This window comes from Rhipicephalus sanguineus, chromosome 1 (assembly GCF_013339695.2).
Source record: "Rhipicephalus sanguineus isolate Rsan-2018 chromosome 1, BIME_Rsan_1.4, whole genome shotgun sequence".
In the NCBI taxonomy this organism is placed as follows: Eukaryota; Metazoa; Arthropoda; class Arachnida; order Ixodida; family Ixodidae; genus Rhipicephalus; species Rhipicephalus sanguineus.
This window is the reverse complement of record NC_051176.1, coordinates 61218843-61245436: the sequence shown is the minus strand read 5'-3', so window position 1 is coordinate 61245436 and position 26594 is coordinate 61218843. Positions and strand designations below refer to the sequence as shown.

The 26594-nt window shown below is 52.6% G+C and overlaps 1 protein-coding gene across 1 annotated transcript; it reads right to left on the bottom strand.

Moving 5' to 3' along the window:
- Positions 1 to 24811: 24811 nt before the first annotated feature.
- Positions 24812 to 25833, bottom strand: LOC119392339 (cholesterol side-chain cleavage enzyme, mitochondrial-like). The gene is made up of 2 exons (XM_037659685.1): positions 25633 to 25833; positions 24812 to 24952 (listed from the first exon to the last, which is right to left on the bottom strand). Exons 1-2 carry the CDS (start codon positions 25831 to 25833, stop codon positions 24812 to 24814), a joined length of 342 nt encoding a protein of 113 aa, XP_037515613.1.
- Between the last annotated feature and the right edge of the window lie 761 nt (positions 25834 to 26594).

The window sequence follows — 26594 nt, the reverse complement described above, 5'->3', positions numbered from 1 at the left end:
TCATTTGTCGTCTTCCCGTGAGCACCCAACGCGAGGCGTCCCACAGTCCTTTGATTTATATCCATTCCCGACTGCACCTCTGCCCTCATGCACACCACTGAGTTCCCAAAAGTAAGCCCCGGAACCATTACACCTTTCCACAGACCTCGAAGCACCTCGTACCTATTGTATCCCCACAATGCTCTGTGCTTCATTATTGCAGCATTCCTCTTTCCTTTTGCTGCTGAGGCTTTTTCCTGTACCTCCATGTACCTGTCACCCTCATTTATCCATACTCCGAGGTACTTGTATTCGCTCACCCTCGGTATTTCTTGGCCCTGTATTGACACCGCCTGATCACAAGGGTCATTGAATACCATCAATCCACATTTTGTTACACTAAATCCTAGTCCTAGAGCTTCCCCTTCCCTTCCGCATATATCCGCCAGCTGCTGTATATCCTCTCGACTGTCAGCAAATAAGACAATATCGTCAGCATAAAATAATCCTGGAAGCTTCTGCTCAATCATCACGCCGCCCTGTTTGTGTGACAGATTAAACCCAAAGTTGCTACCTTCTAGCGCTTTTTCCATATTCACCATGTACAGCATGAATAACAGCGGGGACAAAGGACATCCCTGTGTCAGCCCCTTGCTAATCTCAACGTTCTCTTTGCTACTCATTCCTTCCCATTCTATGCAAACTGTATTTTCTCGGTATATCTCCCTCAAAAGCTGTATACAGTCGTCGCCTATGCCCATTCCTTTCAATATATCCCACAAAATTTCCTGATTAACGTTGTCGTACGCCCCAGTGATGTCTAGAAAAGCCACGTACAAGGGCCTATTTTCTATTTTAGATATTTCTATACACTGAGTGAGAACAAACAGGTTATCGTCTAACCGCCTGTCGACTCGAAATCCATTCTGGAGTTCTCCCAAAATATCGTTGTGTTCTGCCCACTTTTCTATTTTCATTTTTACTGCTTGCATCGCCAACCTGTATAGTACCGATGTAATGGTCAGTGGTCTATACGAGCGAATGTTATCCTTTTCTCCCTTGCCTTTATAGATTTTCATCCTACCTTTTCGCCAACTATCCGGTATTTGCTTGTCCTTTAAGCATTTTTGTACAGCTTTCAGCAGAGCTCCTTTAGTGCTGTTTCCTAGTTCGTTAATGAGGCTAACGGGAATCCCATCTAAACCCGCGGCAGTGCGCTTTGGAATTTTTCCTTCAGCCTTTTTCCAGTTGAAATTCTCCAGTACTAGCTCTTCCTCGGTTGCTCTCTCCGCCACACTTTTACTCACCGGGGAAATCCCCTGGACGCTCTTTTTAAACGAAGCGGCTGTTACCTTTCGGATGTAACCTAGCGCTTCGTACCCTTCCAATTGATTTCCTCCTTCATCTAGAATATGTTGTTGCGTTGTGACAGACTTCCTACCTAGCGCCTTTATGTGTCTCCAAAATATCCTAGGTGCGGCCTCCTTGACAGGCAGCGCCATCTCTGGCATAAAAATACAAACTGGGTGCCAGCAAAGCGCGTTTTCCCTTCTCTCCAATGCGCTGCCGCTTGCTTCCGTGCACGTGCAGAGCACTCGCGGTGGTGGTGGTGAAAAACATTTCTTATAAAAGAAAAAGAAAGAGAGTTTGGGGGCCAAAGCATGACCCCGGTACATGGTCGGCGTCCCTAGTCCGGGACACCGCATGACGAGGCCCCGTCTCGCGCCCGTCGCACCAGAGCCCGTTGCGAGGAGCAGTTGAGGAGGGCAGTCTCCCATGCCTCTCGTGAAGGGGTAGGGGAAGGGGGCAGGTCGGGATTTTTAGTACATGCCCACACCATGTGGAAGATATCACAGGTCTCCCCACAGTGTGGGCACCGCCCATCCGTGTTTGGATCGTAGTGCTTTAATATTGCAGGGCAGAGTAGAGTACCTGTCTGCAGGCGCCTCAGAGTTCGCTCATCCGCCTTACTCAGCCCCTTTGCAGGAGCCGGGAAAAGGCGGTGAGTGTCGCGATAATATGAGAGAATTTCTTTGAACCGCAGAAGCGGTGTATTGGCCTCCGAGTCATAAGAGCCAGGGTGAGGAGCCCGGCGGGTAAGCGCTCGGGCGGCCGCGTCAGCGGCCTCATTACCTCGTAAGCCCTGATGGCCGGGAGCCCATATAATGCGTTTCGGGGTCGGATCAATGGCAGCCCGTTTTAGAATTTGGCCGGTTAAGGGGGATATCTCCCTTGCCAAGTAGTGAGCACATGCTTTACGGGAGTCCGTGATGATGACTTTCGAATTGGGATCCGCGGCAGCAAGCGCTATCGCTACTTCCTCAGCTCGCTCTGAATTTTGTGCTCGGAAGGAGAGCCCATTGACGTGTTTTTCCTGGTGAATTACAGAGGCCGTGTAAAATCCCTTGGGTGAAGGCCCTGCTATGTCCACGTAAAATACACCAGGTCGAGAGCCGTGTTGTCTTTCAAGCGTCCGAGCCCGCGCTTGTCGTCTGCTTTCGTGCGTGTGCGTATCCATGTTACTGGGGGGCGGAGAGACCGAGAGCATATTGTCACGTGGTCGTGACGTCGACGAAGACAGCAGTCGGCGTTTGCAGGATGAAACTGTTTATTTGGCCGAACTTGTGGCCGGAAAATGAGAACTAGAACTACAGCAATACACGCTGTACAATGATAGCGGCGAACAGGGCGTCGTCCGTCGATCAACTGACAAGCGATCAAGCACGTCGGCTTTTATACAGGCGCCATCGAACTTTCCAGCAATATCGCTGGTGGCGGCATTATCTCTCGACAAAGCTAGAACATTCACGGGCGGCGCGCAATCTTAAGAAAACGATCTACTACAATCGAGAAGCTTCTCGAACACTGCTTTGCGGACAGCGTAGATCGTTGATAAACGTCCTTGCTGGTCAAACCCGAATAATTCAAAATAAAACAAGAAGTGGGCGTGGCATTGCCCCCCTCTGAAAAAAATGCTTGTGAAAGAACAAAGAAGAGAAAAAAAAAAACAAGTGCATACACAAATAAATTACAATAACAAAGGAAAAGTAGAGTCCCCAGGTTCGCTAACGCGCAAAAGACGGCTTAAGGCGCACGACATGGACGACCTCAGGTCGTGCGCGGCGTCGCTGGGAGTTCGTAATGCCGTCCGGGATGACCTCGTAGTCAAGAGCGCCGAGGCGTCGAAGAACCTTGTATGGCCCGAAATATCGCCGAAGGAGTTTTTCGCTAAGCCCACGTCGGCGTATTGGCGTCCAGACCCAAATACGGTCGCCGGGCTGGTATTCCACGAAGCGTCGTCGAAGATTGTAGCGACGGCTGTCGGTGTACTGCTGGGTCTTGATGCGCAGGCGGGCGAGCTGTCGAGCTTCTTCGGCACGTTGTCAGTAGGTGGTCACGTCGATGTTTTCCTCGTCGGTCACGTTTGGTAACATGGCGTCGAGCGTCGTTGCCGGGCTCCGTCCGTAGACCAACTTGTACGGCGTCATCTGCGTCGTTTCTTGCACAGCGGTGTTGTATGCGAAGGTCACGTACGGAAGGATGGCATCCCACGTCTTGTGCTCGACGTCAACGTACATGGCCAGCATGTCGGCGATGGTCTTATTTAGCCGCTCGGTGAGGCCATTGGTTTGAAGGTGGTAGGCAGTGGTCCGGCGGTGGCTTGTCTGACTGTACCTCAAGATCGCCTGAGTTAGCTCCGCTGTAAACGCCGTACCTCTGTCGGTGATGAGGACCTCTGGGGCGCCATGACGCAGAACGATGTCTTCAACAAAGAACTTCGCTACCTCGGCAGCACTGCCTCTAGGTAGGGCCCTTGTTTCGGCGTAGTGGGTCAGGTAGTCGGTAGCTACGACGATCCACTTATTACCGCTAGTCGACATTGGGAACGGCCCCAGGAGGTCCATCCCGATCTGCTGGAACGGTCGCCGAGGTGGCTCGATCGGCTGGAGAAAGCCCGCTGGTCTTGTTGGCGGTGTCTTGCGTCGCTGGCAGTCTCGGCATGTCCTTACGTAGCGAGTGACGTCGGCGGCAAGGCGCGGCCAGTAGTACTTTTCCTGTACTCTTGCCAGCGTTCGGGAAACACCGAGGTGTCCTGCTGTCGGGTCGTCGTGCAGGGCCTCGAGGACTTCTGGTCGCAATTCTGGAGGCACCACGAGAAGGTACTTGGCTCGATGTGGCGAGAAGTTCTTCTTTTGGAGAACGCCGTTGCGTAAGAAAAACGACGCCAGTGCTCGCTTGAACACTTTCGGAACGACGGCGTTCTTGCCCTCGAGGTATTCCATAAGGCCTCTGAGTTCTGGGTCGGATCGCTGTTGTTCAGCGAAGTCGTCGGCACTTATGGTTCCCAAGAAGTAGTCATCATCCTGGTCGTCTTGCGGCGGCGGGTCCACGGGGGCACGAGACAGGCAGTCGGCGTCAGAGTGTTTTCTTCCGGACTTGTAAACGACGTGAATGTCGAATTCTTGCAGTCGTAGGCTCCACCGTGCGAGGCGACCGGAAGGGTCCTTCAAGTTAGCTAGCCAACACAAGGCGTGGTGGTCCCTCACAACTTTGAAGGGCCGGCCGTAAAGGTAGGGGCGAAACTTCGATGTAGCCCAGATGATGGCCAGGCACTCCTTTTCCGTTGTGGAATAGTTGATTTCTGCCTTTGACCGGCTTCGACCGGCTAGCATAACTGATGACCCTCTCCAGCCCGTCAGTCTTCTGCACGAGGACGGCGCCGAGTCCTAGGCTGCTTGCGTCGGTGTGGATTTCTGTATCGGCGTCTTCGTCGAAATGCGCTAGTATTGGAGGCATCTGAAGGCGTCGTTTAAGTTCTTGAAATGCCTCGATTTGCGCCGTTTCCCACTTGAATGGCACGTCGGTCTTCGTCAGGTGCGTTAGTGGCTGGGCTATTCGTGAAAATTCCTTCACGAAGCGTCTGTAGTAGGCGCACAAGCCGAGAAAACGGCGTACGGCCTTCTTATCGGTGGGTGGCGGGAAGGCAGCGATGGCAGCTGTTTTCCGCGGGTCCGGGCGAACACCATTCTTGCTGATCACGTGACCCAAAAACAAGAGCTCCTCGTACGCGAAGCGGCACTTTTCAGGCTTCAGGGTGAGTCCGGAGGTCTTGATTGCTTGAAGTATAGCTTCAAGGCGTCGAAGGTGTTCGTCGAAGTTTGAGGAAAACACAACGACGTCGTCCAAGTACACAAGGCACGTCTGCCACTTCAAGCCGGCCAGTACTGTATCCATAACGCGTTGGAAAGTCGCGGGCGCCGAGAAAAGACCAAACTGCATTACCTTGAACTCGAACAGGCCGTCTGGTGTTATGAAGGCAGTCTTTTCTCGGTCTCTCTCGTCGACTTCGATTTGCCAGTAGCCGGTCTTGAGGTCCATCGACGAAAAGTACTTGGCGTTGTGGAGTCGATCTAGGGCGTCGTCTATTCGTGGGAGAGGGTACACGTACTTCTTCGTGACCTTGTTCAGGCGACGATAGTCGACCCAAAAACGTAGGGTTCCATCCTTCTTCCTCACTAACACCACAAGTGACGCCCACAGACTCTTGGACGGCTGGATGATGTCGTCGCGTAGCATTTCATCGACCTGTTTCTTGACGGCCTCGCGTTCTCGCGTCGAAACTCGGTACGGGCTCTGACGGATTGGTCGGGCACTTTCTTCTGTTATGATGCGATGTTTCGCGACTGGGGTCTGTCGAATTGTTGACGACGACGAGAAGCAGTCCTTGAATTGTAGGAGCAGGGTTTTTAGCTTGTCTTGCTCGTGCTTCGGGAGGCTCGGGTTGACGTCGAAATCTGGTTGGTTTTGTCGATTCGTCGAAGCAGGTTCGGTAGCATCGAAGAGGGCGAGAGCATTGCTGGATTCCACGAATTCGTGGATGTAGGCGACCGTCGTACCAATGTTGAGGTGCCTATATTCGTGGCTGAAATTTGTCAGCACTACCTTTGCTTTGCCATCACGCAGCTCGGCTATGCCTCTTGCAACGCAAATCTGACGGTTGAGAAGTAGGTGCTGATCGCCCTCGATGACACCTTCAAGGTCTGCGTGTTCTTCGGTGCCGACGGAAATGATGATGCTGGAGAGAGGCGGAATGGTGACGTGCTCTTCTATCACATTCAATACGGCCTTTCCTGGCGTCGTGTGTGGCGGCAGCGCTTTTTCTGAGGTTAGTGTTATTGACTCAGATCTCAGGTCTATTACGGCACCGTGTTCACTTAGGAAATCCATCCCAAGTATCACGTCCCTGGAACAGTGCTGCAGGATAAGAAAGCTCGCAGGATAGGTTCGGTCACTGATGCTGACTCTTGCTGTGCAGACTCCAGCCGGCGTTATCAAATGACCTCCGGCGGTGCGGATTTCAGGACCTTCCCAAGCAGTCCTAACTTTCCTCAACTTCGCGGCGAATGACCCACTGACGACGGAATAGTCGGCCCCAGTATCGACGAGAGCGGTAACGCTGTGTCCGTCGAATAGTACGTCGAGGTCGCTAGTCCGCCGCCTTGCGTTGCGTGTACGCCGCGGCGTCGGGTCACGGCTACGTCGGTTTGCACCGCTGCTTCCGCGTTGCGTCGTCAGGTCTGCTTCCACGGGTCGCAAAGTTTCGTCTTCAGGACGTCTTTCGGCGTGTGGCGGGGGCTTGGAACTTCGTCGCGGCGTCGTCGTCGACGGCGGAGGATCTTCAACGTTTCGTCGTTCAGCAACCGCACCTCCATCGGTTGCTGCTCTTAGTTTTCCGGATACGGGCTAGGCGACCGACCCCGGTTTGGGCCAGTGTACTGCCGGCGGTGCGGTGACATGTAGCGGCCGGGCGACGGCGAGCGGGAAGGTCGTCGTTGTTGCCACTGTTTTCCGGTGAGGTAGTCGTCGATGTCGCGAGGCCGTTCGCCTGGCTGCGGGCGCGGCGCGTTCACGGCGAATCCGCGTAGCCCCATCTGTCGGTACTGGCAGCGGCGGTACGTGTGGCCGGCCTCCCCGCAGTGGTAGCAGAGCGGGCGGTTGTCAGGGGCGCGCCAAACGTCGGTCTTCCTCGGGGTGTAGTGCTGGCCGCCAGGTGAGCGGTAGGGCGTCGATGATTGCGGCGGTGTCTGGCGACGGAACTGCGTCGATGCGGTGTCTTGACGCGGGCGCGGCGGGGGAGCGTAGCGTCGGGCTGCAGCAGCGTAGCTCAAGGCTTGCGGCTGAGGCTGTGGCGGTTCAAGGGTGCCCAGCGATTGCTGGATTTCTTCTCGAACGACGTCTCCGATGGAGTCCACTTGAGGCTGAGGTGGGGGCAACAGTTTGCGCAGTTCCTCTCGCACGATCGCTCGGATTGTTTCGCGCAGGTCGTCGGAGCCGAGCGCATGAACAGCGGGGCTGTCTTGGATTGATCGGCGATTATATTGGCGGGTGCGCATTTCTAGCGTCTTCTCGATGGTCGTGGCTTCTGAGACGAATTCCTGGACGGTATTCGGTGGATTCCTCATAAGTCCAGCGAAGAGCTGTTCCTTTACTCCTCGCATGAGGAAACGAACCTTCTTCTCTTCAGGCATATTGGGGTCAGCGTGGCGGAACAGCCGGGTCATTTCTTCCGCGAAGAGCGCCACGTTTTCGTTCGGCATCTGCACGCGGGTCTCGAGCAGAGCCTCAGCCCTCTCTTTGCGAACGACGCTCGTGAACGTGGCGAGGAACCTGGCGCGAAATATGTCCCACGTTGTCAGGGTTCGCTCTTGGTTCTCGAACCAGGTACGAGCGGCGTCTTCCAAGGCAAAGTACACATGTCATAGCTTGTCTTCGCTTGTCCAGCCATTGAAATGGGCGACTCGGTCGTAGGCTTCGAGCCAGCTTTCCGGGTCTTCGAATGACGACCCGCGGAAGGTTGGCGGCTCCTTGGGCTGCCGGAGAAGTATCGGCGCAGGCTGCACGGGGTCGGTCATCGTCGCTGCGGTCGGTGTCGGGACCTGGGGCTGCCTGGTGTTTTCGGGAAGGAGCCCGTACTCTGGCTGCAGTCCCTTCTGCCTGCGGCTTGTTCGACGATCCGGGTTTTCTTTGCCGTCGTCCTCCTCGCGGCTTGGGCTTGGGTCAGCGCTTCGCGGGGCGTCCGGATCATGGAAGAAGCAGCACCTCCACCAGATGTCACGTGGTCGTGACGTCGACGAAGACAGCAGTCGGCGTTTGCAGGATGAAACTGTTTATTTGGCCGAACTTGTGGCCGGAAAATGAGAACTAGAACTACAGCAATACACGCTGTACAATGATAGCGGCGAACAGGGCGTCGTCCGTCGATCAACTGACAAGCGATCAAGCACGTCGGCTTTTATACAGGCGCTATCGAACTTTCCAGCAATATCGCTGGTGGCGGCATTATCTCTCGACAAAGCTAGAACATTCACGGGCGGCGCGCAATCTTAAGAAAACGATCTACTACAATCGAGAAGCTTCTCGAACACTGCTTTGCGGACAGCGTAGATCGTTGATAAACGTCCTTGCTGGTCAAACCCGAATAATTCAAATTAAAACAAGAAGTGGGCGTGACAATATGGCGCCACAGTTCTGGAATACGCTCCGCCTCCTCTGCAGGGCAAACGTGTTGGATCTGTAATCGGTTTAGCAGGCAGCGCCCGGGAGCCGTCTGCACGAGCCGCGTGTATTGATTCACAAGGTGGGCCTCCCGCAACTCCTGGTAGGAGTTGAGCACGCCTAAATCTCTGAGTTTGGCGTTGGAGGTGGTCACAGGGAGATCCAGAGCTCGCTTAGTCGCCTTGCGGATGATGGCATCTATTCTGTCGTCTTCGTGCTTGTTAGTGCGAAGGTATGGGACGGCGTAGAGTATCAGGCTAGTCACGAAGGCATGGGCGAGCCGAAGCGCGTCCCTGCCCCGCAGACCGCCCCGCTTGTTGGAAACGCGGTGGATCATGCGCCCTACCTGTTCGCCTGCTATCCGGAGTTTCGCAATTGTGGAGTCCGGTCTGAGTCTGTGGTGAATGAACAGGCCGAGAATCCGAAGCTCCTCCACCTCTCTGATGGGAACCCCAGACAGAGAGATGTGTATGGCTCATTTATCTGTTGGCTTCGCTCTAACATGCAGAAGCTCTGATTTGGTTGGAGCACATTGGAGTCCACAATCGTTGGCATACGCCTCGACTATAGATGCGGCCCGCTGAAGGCGTTCCTGCATTTCCCCAATGCTCCCTTCGGTGGTCCATATTGTAATGTCATCGGCATATACTGCGTGTTGAATGCCTTCCACCCGGGCCAATTTGTTTGGGAGGCACATCATAGCAATGTTGAACAGGAGCGGTGATAACACAGCTCCCTGAGGGGTACCCCGTGTTCCAATAATGTACGGGCCATATTCCTCGTCCTCGATCCGAAGAAGGGCCTGGCGTTTAGAGAGGAAATCTCTTATATATGCAAAGGTTCTAGCCCCGCAGTCGGTGGAACTCAAGTTGGCCAGGATGCTATCGTGTTTAACATTGTCGAAAGCCCCCTTCAGATCAAGGGCGAGGATGGCTTTGTCATTGTGTTGCATAGTTGTGGGTTGTATGACGGCCCTGTGCAGCTGGAGAAGGACGTCCTGTGCAGACGTCTGTGGGCGAAACCCAAACATGGTGTCTGCAAAGAAGCCCTTGCTCTCCAGGTATGGAGAGAGGCGATCCCGTACCATCGTCTCCATAAGCTTGCCCGTGCACGAGGTCAGTGATATGGGCCTCAGATTTTCCGTATTCACGGCCTTGCCTGCTTTGGGAATAAAAGTCACAAGTGATGTTCTCCATTCGGGAGGGAGCGGACGTCCGTCCCAGATGTGGTTCATGTATTCTAATAAATGAAGATAGGCTGTGTCAGGGAGGTTTGCCAACAGTTTCACTGTTATGCGGTCCCTCCCTGGAGCCGTACCCCGTCGCATTTTAGCTAAGGCAGCTTTAAGGTCATGCAACTGAAAATGGGCATCGAGTTCGTGGTTAGGCTTACCAGAGTACGTGTACGCCGGCCCAGTCGGGTCCTCCGTGCGACAGAGATATCTATCGCACAGAGCATCCGCAAGCTGTGCCGACGTGCCTTGGCACCCATGCAGAGCTCACCGGAGTTGCTTTTGCGTCTCCCCTCTCGTTTGAGAGGGATCTATGAGACTGCGAATGTCCCCTTCGAGTTCATCTGACGAGCTGCGGCGTCGCAGCGGGCTATCCAATTTGAATCGGAGAGCTGGGCAGCATACGCTGCAGCCTGCTCCGTGAGTTGGGCTATACGGGTACGTAATTTGCGATTAGTCTTCTGTTTTTTCCAGCGTTTTGTAAAGCTTCGGCGCGCCTCCCACAAGTGCAGGAGGTGAGTGTCGACTGCGGGGATCTCTTCGTTGGTTCGAAGTGTAGTAATGTGTTTTTTCTGAATGTGGTTTATGTGTGTAGCCCACTCCGCGTAGCCACCAGAAAATAATACGGGGGGAATAGTCTCATTACGGAATTGTTGCCAATCGGTCAGCTTGGCCTGACCCCAGTTTTTATGCGCTGGCTTTTCCAGGAGTGTAACTCGGAGAAGGCAGTGATCACTGCCTAGAGAATCGCCTAAGTTCTCCCAGGTAGCATCCTTAGCATTTTTGACGAGAGTGAGGTCCGGACACGTGTCACGGGTTACCGAGTTCCCCATTCGAGTGGGGTACGCCGGATCCGTGAGCAGCGTGAGGTGAAGGGTGGAGATAAGCCCCGCCAGCTTACGCCCTCTGGCCTGCTCATAGTGGTAGCCCCAGTGAAGGCTGGGAGCATTGAAGTCTCCAACAATCACTAAAGGATCTTTGTCTGCCAATTTGATTGCGCTAAGGAAGATTTCGCTGAAAGTTACGCGCGGCTTACGCGGGGGGCTGTATATATTTAGGATATGTATTGACGGGTCGCGACGTCTGAGAGGCAGTACCCTGACCATTGTGTATTCTTGATCGGTACTCAAGTTTAAATTGACCTGAATTGCGGTATATGCCTTATTCACCAGGATGCACGACGAGGGGCCCCCCTGGAAAGTACTGTAGCCAGGGAATTTAGCGTCCATGCCGGGCTCCTGCAAAGCAAGCAGGCCGGCATATTTCCAAGGGACTGCAGGTAGAGCTGGAGGTGCGACCGCTTTTTCAAGCTCTAAAACCCCTGCAGTTCCATTGGATAATCTCAAATTTTGTAGGTTTTTAGCTTTCTTGTTAGGTCGGCTAGCCATCTTTTAGTATTTATTTACGGTGCAGGAGACCTGCCCGGGCCTGGAGCCGGTGTGGCCGCCATAGGAGGCCGCACCGGCCCACCAGGAGCCAGCCCCGAAAAGTCTTCGTCCACTGCCTGACGAGAGGCCGTCTTGCGTTTGAGCTGCGGGGAGTCGCACTGAGTCGTGTTTTTAATTTGGGTGCTAACCCAGGGCTGCACGGCTTTAAGAAACTGATGTCAGAGACCTGGGCCACAATTTTCGGGAAGTGCTGCGTTAAGGCTGCCGTGAACATGTCCTGGAAGGACGCGCGGACTGCCGACATGATTTGATCGGGGAGGGCTGCCCCGCGCTCCTCTAATTGCTCGGTTTTTACGCTCCAGGACTCGAGGCGACCGGTGGAGCCAGTAGCGGAAACTGATCCAACTACGTGGTCCGCGTCCCGCCGCGAGACGATAGTGAGGTCGGATGTTACGGAGGATCCGTCATCCCCGTCTCTACCTCGGCTCCCTGCTCTGGCTCGGATGACCCGACCTGCTTGGCTTTCTAATTCCTGAATTTTGCGCGCAAGAAATCGGTTCTGGCGCTCTGAGCTCCTCTATCTGCTGCTGTAGGGCGGTTTTCGGTAGGGGATGGAGAAGGGAAGGGTCCGGAGACTGCCCCACCCCAACAGCTTACCTGTGCCTGGACGGGTGTCAAGGGTGGAAAGTCCTTGACCATGAGGACAGGAGGCTTCGATGGTGTCCCAGGCTTTACATTGGTGGAGGGCCCAGTGTGGGTCCTCTTGGGCTCTGGCTTATTCGGCTTGGCGGCTGGCGCTTTCTTGGGGCTGGTCTTGGGCATCGGAGGCTGTTTGTGCCCCCCCCGCTGTCTTCAGCTTGGATCCGCGTGGGGATCCCGACTTTATTGGCTTCCGGAACCGTCCGGCACAACCGGGAGCTCCAGTCTTGTGGCCACAGCCGCAGAGCAGGCAGCTCAGGACGCATTGATGTTCTGTTGGGCCGTCAGGAGTAGCAGCAGGTACCTGGACCCCGCAGCTTGTGCAGCGGCTCGCGGTACATTCGTGTCGCCTCACAATGTACCGCTTGTAGTGCGGCTTCAAAAGGATCTTCAAGCTTGACTGGCACTTTCGCAAAGCGAACTTGACAAAAGGAGAAAGGCTCGTCCAAGCCTTTCTCCTTTTGTTAACTGTCCTTTCCGTGTAATAGTTTCGGAGGCTAACTCGTGGCAGAAACCGCTGGCACAATTTCTCCAGGGTAAACTGAAGCTATTAAATATTGACGATCCGTTCCTAGCTAAGAGTTCCGATGATGTAATTTCCGTGCTGAAAGATAACAAATTTCTGGCTACCAGGCATGCTCTAGTGATATTAGAGATTTGTATTATTCTTTGCCACACAGTGAGCTTCTAGTTTGCATTCGCGAGTGCATTGACAGCTTTGGCATTGTTACTTATCATAATGCCAGGGGCGGAGCCAAGGGGGGGGTTGGGGGGGGGTTCAAACCCCCCCCCGAAATTTTTCAGTTTTGCTTGTGTATAAATACACTCACACACACAAACGCACGCACGAACATACATAAAGTATGGTTGAACCCCCCCCCGGAAAAAAATTTCTGGCTACGCCCCTGCATAATGCGGTAGGCATATCTTGAAGGGTTCATGGAACTGCTTGATAAGTACCTTAGGTCGACATTTGCAGCGTGGGATGATCATATTTATTTGCAACGTCAAGGGGTATGCATTGAATCATGCCTTGCACCCATTTTAAGTGATTTATTCTTAGAAAAAAAAAGCCTTGATCGTGCCATTCAGGAACGCTTAGAAAGCACAAATGTTAAAGTATTCCGCTATGTTGACGATTTCCTCGTGTTGTTTCAAGCTGAAGCCTCGTCGGTCGCAGCCTCCTTGACTGGTATTTTAGAAACTTTTAGTAAGTGCCTCTCTCCACTTGGTTTGACCCATGATGTTCCGGACAGAGGAACCAGGCGGTTCCTAGATTTGATGTTAACGCTAAGCCCTACCCACGTGTGTTGGGCATATGAACCGCGTGCGAACAAGCCAATCCTTCCTTTTGGATCGGCACACTCAAAAGTGGTGAAGCGCGCTATTGCGAAGACTTGCTACACACACGCACTGCGAAGGTCTTGCCATCAGATGATTCGGTGCAGCTTTAGTCAGCAAACTGAACGCCTCACTGAGGCTGGTTTCCCGATGTATGTTTTGACCGCCGTTGCTGAGCGTCTGCTCAGGGAAATCAGAATGAGCACTGAGACTAGTGCTCGCACCCGTGCAAATGAAAAGGGACGTGACAAACGAAACTTTGTCGTTATTCCCTATATCCACGGCATCACCCACAACCTCAAAAAAGTGGCCAGCAGGTGCGAAGTTGACTTGGTTTTTTCGGCCCCAGAAAGGCCGGCTAGGTTGTGCAAGGCCATGAATCCTGGTTCCAGGGGAGAGCGAGCATACCAGACCAGGCATCGGAACAAGTTCGTTCCATGCATTGAAGGGGTGGTATATTCTCTATCCTTGTCCTGTGGCAAAAGGTATACATCGGCCAAACAGGCCGGTATTTAAATGAGCGGCTGAAAGAGCACGCTCACAATGTCTCCTCAACGTTTTCGGGGCACCTCGGCATTCATTGCCGAAACTGCGGCTGTTCTCCCGACTTCCAGCATTGTGCAGTGGTTAAGCGTCATCGGGAACAGATGATACGCGAAATTTACGAGGCTGCGGAAATGGCTAGGCTGGGCGATGCGTGTGTCAGCAGGCCTTCAATTGCCTTATCACAAAAAGAAATTGATTTTCTTCAGAACGCTTGCACACGTGAGGCTCATAGCGTGCTATCACGATGATTATGTTCCATAGGTTTTCACTGCTTTTATCTTTTTATTGTTCTTCCTATATTTGTCAGATACTGCACAAGTATATATTGCGCGGTGCTAGCAAATAAAATCTTGTTGTAAGTCAGCGCCGCCGTCTGTGTCCTTCTTTCTCTTGTCCGCCGTTTTTTAGCGCTGTTTTTTATGTGAAGTCGTCCATCACGTTTACGGTGCAGAGTAGACGATCGACGACAACGACGCCCGACTCAAAGCAAAATGCATCTCCCAAGTCGCGATTACACAGTTAGGACGTATACCTCGAGGTAAGTCTCATTCTGTCATATTAAAGATGTGTAATGGTCCACGTGCACTCTGAAATGAAGCCGTGCACGCTATCGATGTTCTGCGTTGTGGACTATGAATCACATGATTGTTGTTTTGATATGGCATGCTTGCAGTAGCAGGCGTTTACTTTCGTGAACAAACGCTTGCGGCGTGCGAAAAAAAATTATACGCGTCCATGGCACTGTTACCTGAGAACGTTAGAGTCAAGTCCTCCGTGCCGCTGGAGAATCACCCGCCGATTAAGACGCGAGGCAGCTAGCTGAGCTTTAACCACTGTGAAGCAAGATGAACTGCTCGCCTCGTTTTTTCGGCTCTCGCGTCATGCTTGCACTCTCTTTTTTTGAGGATATCGACTTGACAGGCGTATAAAACCTGCTGCGCGAACGCGGCTAGAGAATCGGCCAAAGTCGGAAGGCGGTTACTTCAAGGTTGCAATTGCAAAGCATGTATTAAGTGCCAGTTATATTTAGCGGCTTAAATGTCACCCTAATGAAGTGACAAAAACAAAGCAAACTTGCAGAATGATGTCAAAGCTTGCTGAAAATGCACAGACGTCCGTTCCGGCGTAATAAAGCAGCCTTCCCGACGCGTGAATTGCAGGCACCGAACTTCTGACAATGTGCCGAGTTCAATTGAATTCAACCAACTGCGCAACGCTTGGTATAACGCGAGTGTGAAGGTTCAACAACGATGGGCAGGCCTCACGAACAGGGGGAATCAAAGCACAATATTGTTTCACCTACAACCGTAACTGGACTTTCACAATGCGAGAAGACAGCGAGTAATCATTACTGTAGTCGCTGCGTGCATGCGCCGAGTTACGTACTGATTCATGTAGTCGAAACGAATGAAAGCGATGAACTCAGACAGCCAAAATAGAAGACGAGACAGCGCTGTCAGCTATCCACGCTTGCCGCCTTTATTTCTCGTGCGACATGCCCGAGAACCGATACACTTTCACACGTGAATCGCGTGCCTTGGTGTTGTCTGCACTGTTGTGGCAGGCCACGACAGAGCAATACTTCGGACCTCGCTTGCGCTTCCACGGGGTCGCTTCTGCCGACGTGGAAATGCAGCTTCGCACTGCAAGCCTCTCCTCTCGGTTCAGCGTGCCAAGCTGTCGGCACGGTGACCCAGTTCTCCGCACCGACTGAGAACGCGCGCGCGCGCGCGTGTTCCCGCTGCCGACAAACAGGCTGAGGCGGCCGCGCATGCACCCAGTTGCACCAGAGCTTCTCTCCAGAGTCGCAGCGCGGCGCTGTCGTCGCGCCGCAGAGCTATACGTTACTGGGGGCAGACGCTGCCCGCGAAGGCGGTTTGTCGCCGGATTTGCCAGCGGCGGCGGCAAGGACACGTGCGCGCATGCGCTCCTCATTCGGCCCAGAGCACTGCTAGTCAGCAATAGTTACATTGTGACGCACCACAGACGCAATCCGACAGCTCTGCGCGTGCGCGGAAGCGCGGGCGGCAGTGTTGTGGCCGTGGATGCCCCCAGTTGCGATAAGAGCAGCGGCGCCGCTCGACGTTGCTTTGGAAGCCTATGACACGAAGCCCCAACAAAAGAGCACGCCGCCCGGCCACTCACCATCGTTTTATCAAGACCATCGATAATTCTAAATGTTCTGAGTATCTTGCAAGCACACAGGTAGTGGGCACGCAACAATAATATTCTGAGCATGAAAGAATGAGATCTTACGTCGATAGTTCTGGAGCAGTTATGCCTCTTGCGTGACGCACGCCTAGCGCACGCATTTAGCCTTCAGTACCGACGACACCGTAGCCATAGGCGTGCGCAGGGTTCCCCATCGGGGGGGGGGCAAAGGTTCGTCGCAGCGTCCCCCCACCCTACTAAGTCAATGCATGGGGCAGATTTTGCGCCCCCCCAACTTAGGTGACTAGAAGGGTCAATGTACAGGGCAGATTTTGCGCCCCCCTCTTAGGTGATTAGGGGGGGCGGCCGCCCCCCCCCGGCCTCCCCCCTGTGCGCACGCCTATGACCGTAGGAAAGCGTTCACTCACGTCGAAAACGTGCCCGCTTTAGTGCAGGTCTTCCCCCTTTCTTCATGGTGACATCGCGGAAGAACGATCCCACTACGATATATTTAAATCTAGCTCGAAGCACTAATGCGCCAACTTACGCCGCCATAGCTTTCGAAGCAATGAGGCGCTGCTGCCTGCTACGACAGGCAGGCAGGCAGGCAGGCAGGCAGGCAGGCAGGCAGGCAGGCAAAGAACTTTATTATTATCCGGAGGCGGCGCTCGACCCCCTTTAGGGGGTGACACCGGTGGGCCAGTCCCACGACGGGACGGGGAGGTTAAACTCTACGGCCATGTCGCGGGCCCTCTGGATGGCCCTAAGCTGGTCTCCTTTGTCTTGGCTAGTGAGCAGATAGTTCCAGTCCGCCTCCGTAGAGGGAGACTCGCTGCTCTCGCGCAACGCAGGGCATTGCCACAGCATGTGTTGTAAGGTGCATTTGGGGTGGCCACAGCGCGGGCACCCCGGATCTATGCCATCCATGTATTGGAACATTTTAAAGGCAATGCATACGCCTCCGTCTGTAACAGACGTAGAGCTGCTACGACACTCAACATCGCACGCCAGACGCACCGCAAGTGGCGCTGCGTGCGGCTTTCAAGGCGCGCCTATAGGTCCCGAACGGAGTGTATACTATACATGGCTATATGTTATACATGGTTTTCTCTTGCGGGACTCCATACATGGGTATGCTATGATTTACCCTCTCCCTCCTCATCACTATCACATTACTCCTCCTCACCCTCACTTCTTGTTCCCTCCCCATTACTATACTATACTATACATGGCTGTGCTATACATGGTTTTTCCTGCGTGGCACCATGCATGACTATGCTATGTTTTACCCTATCACATCCTCCTTTCCTTCCTCCTCACTCTCACACGACTTCTCCTCACCCTCACTTTCCCTTCCCGCCCCCTTTTATACTCTACTATACATGGCTATGCTATACATGGTTTTGCCTCCGCGACGCCAAGCGTCATGAGATGACAGTAGGTGGCAGATGAAATGAGATGACAGCATACGGCAGACCGGGCCCCTGAAGCGTTCCACACTTAATAGCATATCTACAACGGCTCAGCAGCCGCCATAGTGCTCCATAAAGAAAGCAGGAAAATCTCAATGAAGTTCGGTTCAAGGCAGAACGATATGTCTAAAATGCTCGTTACCGCGTGTTTACATGAAGATTCTGAGCTCTGGATTGGGAAGAGAGAGAATAAACTTCAATGAAACAAATCAGTTGATGGATTACCGCGGGCGGGGCCCCTCTTCAGGGCCCCGCTGGGCACAGCGGATCGCCGGGCCTGACCTAAAGTCGCCAGCTGGCTTCCATGGGACAGATCGGCAAGTCGCGACTCCCACGACCACGTTCGTATTTGTTGCGTATTGCCAGAGTCGACCGACACCGGCCTCTCCTGGCAGATGTATAATGCCACGCCCACTTCTTGTCTTGTTTTGATGTATTCGGGTTTGACCGGCAGGGACGGTTATCAACGCTCGATGCTGTCCACGAAGTAGTGTTCTAGAAGCGTCGCGATTGTAGTAGATCGGTTTGTTAAGATTGCGCCCCGCAGGCGAATGTTCCAGCTTTGTCTAGAGATAACACCGCCACCAGCGATATTGCTGGAAAGTTCGATAGCGCCTGTATAAAAGCCGACGCGCTTGATCGCTTGTCAGTTGATCGACGGTCGACGTTCTGTCCGCCGCTATCAGTGTATTGCTATAGTTTGACTATCAGTTTCTCGGCCACAAGTTCGGCCAAATAAACAGTTTCACCTCGGACCTGCTGACTGCTGTCTTCGTCGACGTCACGACTACGTGACATCTGGTGGAGGTGCTGCTTCTTCAATGATCCGGACGCCCCCGCGAAGCGCTGACCCAAGCCCAAACCGCGAGGAGGACGACGGCAAAGAAAACCCGGATCGTCGAGCAAGCCGCAGGCAACAAGGTCTACCGCCAGAGCTCGGGCCTCTACCTGAAAAGACGCGGCAAACAAAGATCCTGACCTCGACCACAGCGACGATGACAGACGCTGTGCCGCCCGCACCGATCCTTCCCCGGACGCCCAAGGAGCCGCCAACCTTCCGCGGATCGTCGTTCGAAGACCCGGAAAGCTGGCTCGAAGCCTACGACCGAGTCGCGATTTTCAATGCCTGGACCAGCGAAGACAAGCTACGGCATGTCTATTTCGCTTTGGAAGACGCCGCTCGGACCTGGTTCGAGAACCAAGAGCGAAGCCTGACAACATGGGACATCTTTCGCACCAGGTTCCTCGTGACATTCACGAGCGTCGTCAGGAAAGAGCGTGCTGAGGCCCTGCTCGAGACCCGCGTGCAGATGCCGAACGAAAACGTGGCGCTCTTCACGGAGGAGATGACAAGGCTGTTCTGTCATGCAGACCCTGTCATGCCCGAGGACAAGAAGGTCCGCTTTCTTATGCGAGGAGTCAAACAGGAGCTCTTCGCCGGGCTGATGCGGAACCCCCCATCGACAGTTCAAGAATTCGTCTCGGAAGCAACGACCATCGAGAAGACGCTCGAGATGCGCACCCGGCATTACAATCGCCGCGCATTTCAAGACAGCACAGCTGTTCATGGCCTCGGCTCCGACGACTTCCGCGAAACGATCCGAGCAATCGTGCGAGAAGAGCTGCGAAAGGTTGCGCCGTTTGCACAGCCCGAAGTTACGTCGATTGCTGACGTTGTACGCCAGGAAATCACACAGTCACTGGGTGTTCCTCAGCCGGCACCGCCGCAGCTGCAAGCCATGAGCTATGCTGCTGCAGCCCTTCGGGCCCTTCGCCACGAAGTTGAAGAAAGTTAAGACCGCTTGGGAAGGCCCCGAAATCCGCACCGCTGGAGGCCATCTAATAACGCCGTCTGGAGTCTGCACAGCAAGAGTCACAATCAATAATCGCACGTATCCTGCGAGTTTCGTGATCTTGCAACACTGCTCCAGGGACGTCATACTTGGCATGGACTTCTTAAACCATCACGGTGCCGTCATCGACTTAAGAACCAAATCGATAACCCTATCGTCGGACAAAACGACACCGCCGGATACGAGTCCATGTCAACATGCCCTGAACGTGCTCGAGGATCAAGTTACCATCCCGCCTCGCTCCAGCGTCATAATTTCCGTCAGCACCGAAAAAGCTGAAGACATCGAAGGTGTCATCGAGAGCGATCAGCGTTTGCTGCTAGACCGTGACATTTGCGTCGCAAGGGGCATTGCTCGGTTGCATGAAGGAAAAGGAAGCGTGATGCTAACGAACTTCAGCCAGGAATACAGACACCTGAGCAGGGGCACGACGATTGTATACATCGAAGAAATCTTGGCCGTCAGCGATGCGTTTGCCTTTTCAGATTCTAACGAAGCTACGACGACGATCCATGAGCCACCCTTCGACGTAAACCCAAGTCTTCCCGCTCGCCAACAGCAACAGCTTCGACGCCTTCTGCAGAAATGCAGGGACTGTTTCTCGTCGTCATCGCGGGTCCGACAAACGCCCCTTGCTAAGCACTGCATCATAACAGAAGAAAATGCTCGACCACTCCGCCAGAGTCCCTACCGGGTTTCGACGCGGGAACGGGAGGCCGTTAAGAAACAAGTCGATGAAATGCTACGCGAAGACATCATCCAGCCGTCCAACAGCCCGTGGGCGTCTCCCGTGGTGTTAGTGAAGAAGAAGGATGGGACCCTACGTTTCTGCGTCGATTATCGTCGCCTGAACAAAATCACAAAGAAAGACGTATACCCTCTCCCACGGATAGACGATACCCTGGATCGACTCCACAACGCGAATTACTTTTCGTCGATGGACCTCAAGACCGGCTACTGGCAAATTGAAGTCGACGAGAGAGACCGAGAAAAGACCGCCTTTATAACACCGGACGGCCTGTTCGAGTTCAGGGTCATGCCCTTCGGTCTTTGCTCGGCACCTGTGACTTTCCAACGAGTCATGGATACTGTATTAGCTGGCTTGAAGTGGCAGACTTGCCTTGTTTACTTGGACGACGTCATTGTGTATTCCTCGAACTTCGACGAACACCTCCAGCGACTTCAATTCGTACTTCAAGCAATCAAGAACTCCGGGCTCACCCTGAAGCCAGAAAAGTGCCGCTTCGCGTACGAGGAGCTCTTGTTTTTGGGTCACGTGATCAGCAAGACTGGAGTGCTCCCAGACCCGCAGAAAACAGCTGCCATCGCCGCTTTTCCGCCACCCACCGACAAGAAGGCCGTGCGCCGATTTCTCGGCTTGTGCGCCTATTACAGACGCTTTGTCAAAGAGTTTTCACGGATCGCCGAGCCACTAACGCAGCTCACGAAGACCGGCGTCGAATTCAGGTGGCAAACAGCGCAAGTCGAAGCATTTCATGAACTGAAACGACGCCTGCAGACACCTCCGATACTTGCGCATTTCGACGAATACGCCGATACGGAGATTCACACCGATGCAAGCAGCATAGGACTCGGCGCCGTCCTTGTGCAGCGGGCGGGCGGACTGGAAAGGGTTATGAGTTATGCTAGCCGGTCGCTGTCTAAAGCAGAGGTCAACTACTCCACAACAGAAAAGGAGTGCCTCGCCATCATCTGGGCTACGTCAAAGTTTCGCCCCTACCTCTACGGCAGGCCCTTCAAAGTTGTGAGCGACCATCACACCTTGTGTTGGCTAGCTAACTTGAAGGACCCTTCAGGTCGCCTTGCACGGTGGAGCCTAAGACTTCAAGAATTTGACATTACTGTCGTGTACAAGTCCGGAAGGAAACACTCCGACGCCGACTGCCTGTCTCGTGCCCCCGTCGACCCACCAACGCCCGACGACCAGGATGATGACAGCTTCTTGGGAGTCATAAGTACCGAAGACTTCGCCGAACGACAGCGAGCCGACCCGGAACTGAAGGGTCTAGTGGAATACCTGGAGGGCAGGACCATCGTTGTCCCAAAAGTATACAGGCGAGGATTGGCATCATTTTCCTTGAAAAACAACGTCCTCGTAAAGAAGATCTTCTCTCCGGCCCGAGCCAGCTACCTTATCGTTGTACCTTCGGGACTGCGACCAGAAATTCTGCATGCCCTGCACGACGACCCGACGGCTGGACACCTCGGACTTTCCCGAACGCTCGCACGAGTACAGGAAAAGTACTACTGGCCGCGCCTTGCCGCCCACGTCACTCGCTACGTAAGGACGTGCCGAGACTGTCAGCGACGGAAGACACCGCCCACAAGACCAGCAGGCTTCCTTCAGCCAATTGAGCCTCCTCGGCGACCATTCCAGCAGATCGGGATGGACCTCCTGGGGCCGTTCCCAACGTCGACTTGCGGAAATGAATGGATCGTCGTGGCTACCGACTACCTCACCCGCTACGCCGAAACAAAAGCCCTGCCCAAAGGCAGTGCCGCTGAGGTAGCCAAGTTCTTCGTTGAGAGCATCGTCCTTCGACACGGCGCCCCAGAGGTTCTCATCACCGACAGAGGTACGGCGTTCACGGCTTACCTAACTCAGGCGATCTTGGAATACAGCCACACAAGCCACCGCCGCACCACCGCGTACCACCCACAGACCAACGGCCTCGCCGAGCGTCTAAATAAGACCATCGCCGACATGCTGGCGATGTACGTCGACGTCGAACACAAGACGTGGGACGCCATCCTTCCGTACGTGACCTTCGCGTACAACACGGCCGTACAGGAAACGACGCAGATGACGCCATACAAGTTGGTCTACGGACGGAGCCCGGCAACGACGCTTGACGCCATGCTACCAAACGTGACCGACGAGGAAAACATCGACGTGACCACCTACCTACAGCGTGCCGAAGAAGCACGACAGCTCGCCCGCCTACGGATCAAGAACCAGCAGACGACTGACAGCCGCCGCTACAACCTTCGACGACGCCACATGGAATACCAACCCGGTGACCGTGTATGGGTATGGACGCCAATACGCCGACGAGGACTTAGTGAGACGCTTCTTCGACGATACTTCGGGCCGTACAGGGTACTTCGACGCCTCGGCGCACTCGACTATGAGGTTGTCCCTGACGGCATTACGAACTCTCAGCGGCGCCGTGCGCGACCTGAAGTCGTCCATGTCGTGCGCCTTAAGCCGTTTTTTGCGCGTTAGCGAGCCTGGGGACTCTATTTTTTTCCTTTGTTTTTTATTTGTGCATGCACTTGTTTTGTTTTTGTTCTCTTCTATGTTCTTTCACAAGCATCGGGACGATGCTTTTTCAGAGGGGGGCAATGCCACGCCCACTTCTTGTCTTGTTTTGATGTATTCGGGTTTGACCGGCAGGGACGGTATCAACGCTCGATGCTGTCCGCGAAGTAGTGTTCTAGAAGCGTCGCGATTGTAGTAGATCGGTTTGTTAAGATTGCGCCCCGCACGCGAATGTTCCAGCTTTGTCTAGAGATAACACCGCCACCAGCGATATTGCTGGAAAGTTCGATAACGCCTGTATAAAAGCCGACGCGCTTGATCGCTTGTCAGTTGATCGACGGTCGACGTTCTGTCCGCCGCTATCAGTGTATTGCTGTAGTTTGACTATCAGTTTCTCGGCCACAAGTTCGGCCAAATAAACAGTTTCACCTCGGACCTGCTGACTGCTGTCTTCGTCGACGTCACGACTACGTGACAATATTATATGCGGTAGTGACGGAATGCCTCCGCAACAGGGACCGTGCATTGCCTGGATATATTGTGTGTAGTTTGTCCAAATGAGGATATGTGTTGGTCTGTAAATGGCGCCATTCCCAAGCTTGTTGCTTCAGCTGGGTACAAGAGTTAATTAAGAATACCTCAGTAACCTGCGATTCGCTGATGACATCGCCTGGCTGGGTAACTCAGTGGACAAATTGTACAGCAGGATTTCTGAATTAGACACGCATAGCAGAATGTTGGGTATAAAAACGAAAATTTACAGTCCGTTTAGGCCACGTCATGGAGAGAAGAGGTGCTCGCACGAGACACTCAATAAATTACTTTGGCGTTCTCAGTCGATAGCATGTTTCTCCACATTCCTCCCGGAAGCCTCTTTTGGTATTGCAGTACCCACAGGATCGATCCACCTCTCACCAAACGACGCTGTCCTGTGATAACGTCATCGATGAAGTGATTGATGACATCATGTGATGTAATTTTGGTAGCGTTCGTGTTGTCAACGCCGGTTGTTTAGAAAACTAATATTCAACAGTCTAGGATGAAAACAGCAGCTTGCGGAGGCAGCGAGGCACTGGAAGTGGTAAAGGAATACACCTACTTAGGGCAGACAATAACCACAGATCCGAACCATGATATTGAAGTGGCCAGAACAACAAAAATCGCGTGGATTGCATTTGGTAGGTATTCTCAGATCATGAATGTTTACCGGTATCCATCAATAGAAAAACTGCATCGTACTGGTATTTATTTGCGGGGAAAAAGCTTGTAGACTTACAAAATGTGTTCAACTTATACTGACCACGACAGAGTGAGCCACGAAAAGGAAAACAATAGGTGTAACGTCAAAGGACAAGCAGAGAGGAGAGTGGGTCTGGGAACAAAGGCGTGTTGAGGACATCTCACTCGAAATTGAGTGGGACAGGGCGTGCAGTGACAAAGCAAGATAAGCAATGATCACTAATGGGTCCCTAGCTGGAATGATTTTTGAAATCATGACAATGATAGTTTATAATTTTTTTGGCCTTTATATTTGGCCATCGGGGAGCCGTAAAATGCAGCAATTGAACTTTCATTAGCAAAAAAAAAAGACAGATGCTTTTCCGATGAACATACTGACATTATGACCTTCATAAGTGCGCACATTGAATGCTAATACTGCGGCAGCAAAAAGCAAAAGAAACAGAAACGTTTTGTGATATAAGTGTGGCAGAGTTGGAAAGGATGACGTTGCGGCCTATAATGAGGCTTTATTTTCGCCCATGTAGCGTTCCAAGGAAAAATGTGGCCTACACAAAATTGCGTAATATTTTTTTATTGGTTTGTATACGGGAAATTTTAAGAGTTGTTGTTTTATGCGACAAGAAAATTTTTGAACTGAACCACTACAAGCTTAGGCAAAGATCCTCCTCTCTGCACAGCACGTCGGCGCAAAATTCTAGCCAGTGGTCCTTCTCTACGAGTAGTGCAATAATGTAACAACTGCTCGTCACATATCTAAGAAGTATTGCTCTACGCAATATTACACGAGAGATCAAAAAATTATTGCATGTCATTTTAACTGTCTTGACGATGGATGGCCATCGATAACAGTCTTGAAGCGAGACAGGTCAGTGATTATCCTAGCGATTTCACGAGGAAATGCATCTCAGTTTCGATATATCTGCAGAAAAGAAGAGCGTTTAAAAGTAGTGGTATGGGCACATGGGTTTTAAACTGCATGGGATGGCTGGCTAAGGCGAGATGTACGTAGAGCTGCCCTTATGCATGTATAAAAAGTAAAAATAAGTAGAGTAGCCAGTTGTTGACGCAGTTCATAACACTGGCGCCTTTGCACCAAGTGGCGCTGGAAGTTTTTTGAAAACAATGTCTACGGGAGTCTTCGGCTCATAAACCAGCCGTCCGTGAATGTCCACGTCTTCTTTGTCATAGTGGAGTTCGTACCTCAGCAGAACCTGAAAGTCCAGGAGGAGAAAGAAATACAAGTGGTGTACGAATTGCTGTGCAGTTAGCATCTGTGACACTATTGAGATCTGCGCAAAACCTCAGAATCACTGAACTGTCCATGGGAGGGATCCACGGGAGGTTGTATATTCGCAAGGAGTGTAAGTGGAGTTTCCGCGGAGGATGACCTATGACACGCTTAACAAAACCAACATATACTAATCCCCTCAAGTAAAACAAAGAAGCAAACGAAAAAAAGAACGAGAAATATGAAAGCGAGACTTACTGTGACATGAAAAGCGAAACACGAACCACAAATTTAGTATTCCTTGCAATCGCTGACTGAGCGTTGGTGGTTCGTAGCGGGGGTCGTAAATACGAGTAAATGTATGCGGCTTGCTTTTCTCTATTTACAAATGCAAAGTCCCTTGACTATTTCTTCTTTTAAATTTAGGTATTCTATTGCTGCAAAACGCTGTCATGTTGCTTGCAAATAGCGCCTTAATTATGCAATCGAAGCATGAATTGAACGTATATCCTCGACTGCCCGCTCCGTTGTAATATTTGTAGCGAACTATAAAGAGCTATATTTTGTAACAAGCTGTCGTGACAGTGAATTTGTGAGAGTATGGTAAATGATGGGGTGTAATAAGGTATGATTATTAGCAGGAGACATTTCGCTTTCTTTTACCTTGACCATGAACAGACATATTTGGAGCTCCGCCATCCTCCGACCCAAGCACATCCGCGGTCCATAGCTGAACGGCAGAGATGCGTAGCTTTCATGGTGCCAAATGTCCTTGTTCGACTTGAGCCAGCGCTCGGGAATAAAAAGTTCTGGGCTGCCGAAGTTTTCCTCAATGTGGCTAGCAACGTGCGCCTCGACGAACATGGGTACCTGGTAAAATAGTAAAAAATACACAATATAAAATAACATACCTCCAATAGTTTGCAGAACGTATCTACCAATCACAAGATGTAGAATGTATCTCGGACCGATTACTGTTCTAGCCAGATGAGCGCTGTGCAGTAAGGAGAAGGTAGCCAGAAAAAACGACTTGGGCGAGACAACGAACAATGCGGATCGGCCGGTTCAGCCAAGCCCACTGGTCTGCCGGTGAGTGATCGTAAGTGCCGGTTCGTTATGTCCTACTCGAAAACTACATCACGGCCCACTGTTGCACTTAAAGGTCTTATGGCATTTTCGACAATTCGCACCGGTGTGCACCAGGGCGCCCAGGCGCTACGATAATTGGACTAAACGGCGTACCGGTGTGCACCGGTGTGATTTGTCGAAGATATCATTAAACAACGTTAAGCCGTGTTCAGACTACGTGCGCAACGTACGCATCGTCGGTAAAGATCGTGGCCGTAAACGCAATCAACGTAATGAGCTTGTTCAGACGTTGTTGTATTTAGCGTAAAGTACGTAACGTTTGGGGCGTAAATTTTGTCGAGCCCGCGACTTTTACGACAACTACTGATGCGACCGTTACGTACGACCAATGGGCAAAGCAGTTTCGGTTTTCATTTTCCGTTCACGGGGTTTCCGTCCTCCCCAGTTTCTGCGCCTGCATGCGCGTCTTGAAAGTCATGCCGTAGCGTGTCTGTACAGTCGGTTTGCCGGCGCTTATTGCGTTGTGTGCCCGTGGC

Coding starts and splice junctions, on each gene's coding strand:
- LOC119392339 (XM_037659685.1), bottom strand. CDS start 25,833: ATGTTCGTCGAGGCGCACGTTGCTAGCCACATTGAGGAAAACTTCGGC. Junction 24,953..25,632: donor TATGTCTGTTCATGGTCAAG/GTAAAAGAAAGC, acceptor CTGGACTTTCAG/GTTCTGCTGAGGTACGAACT.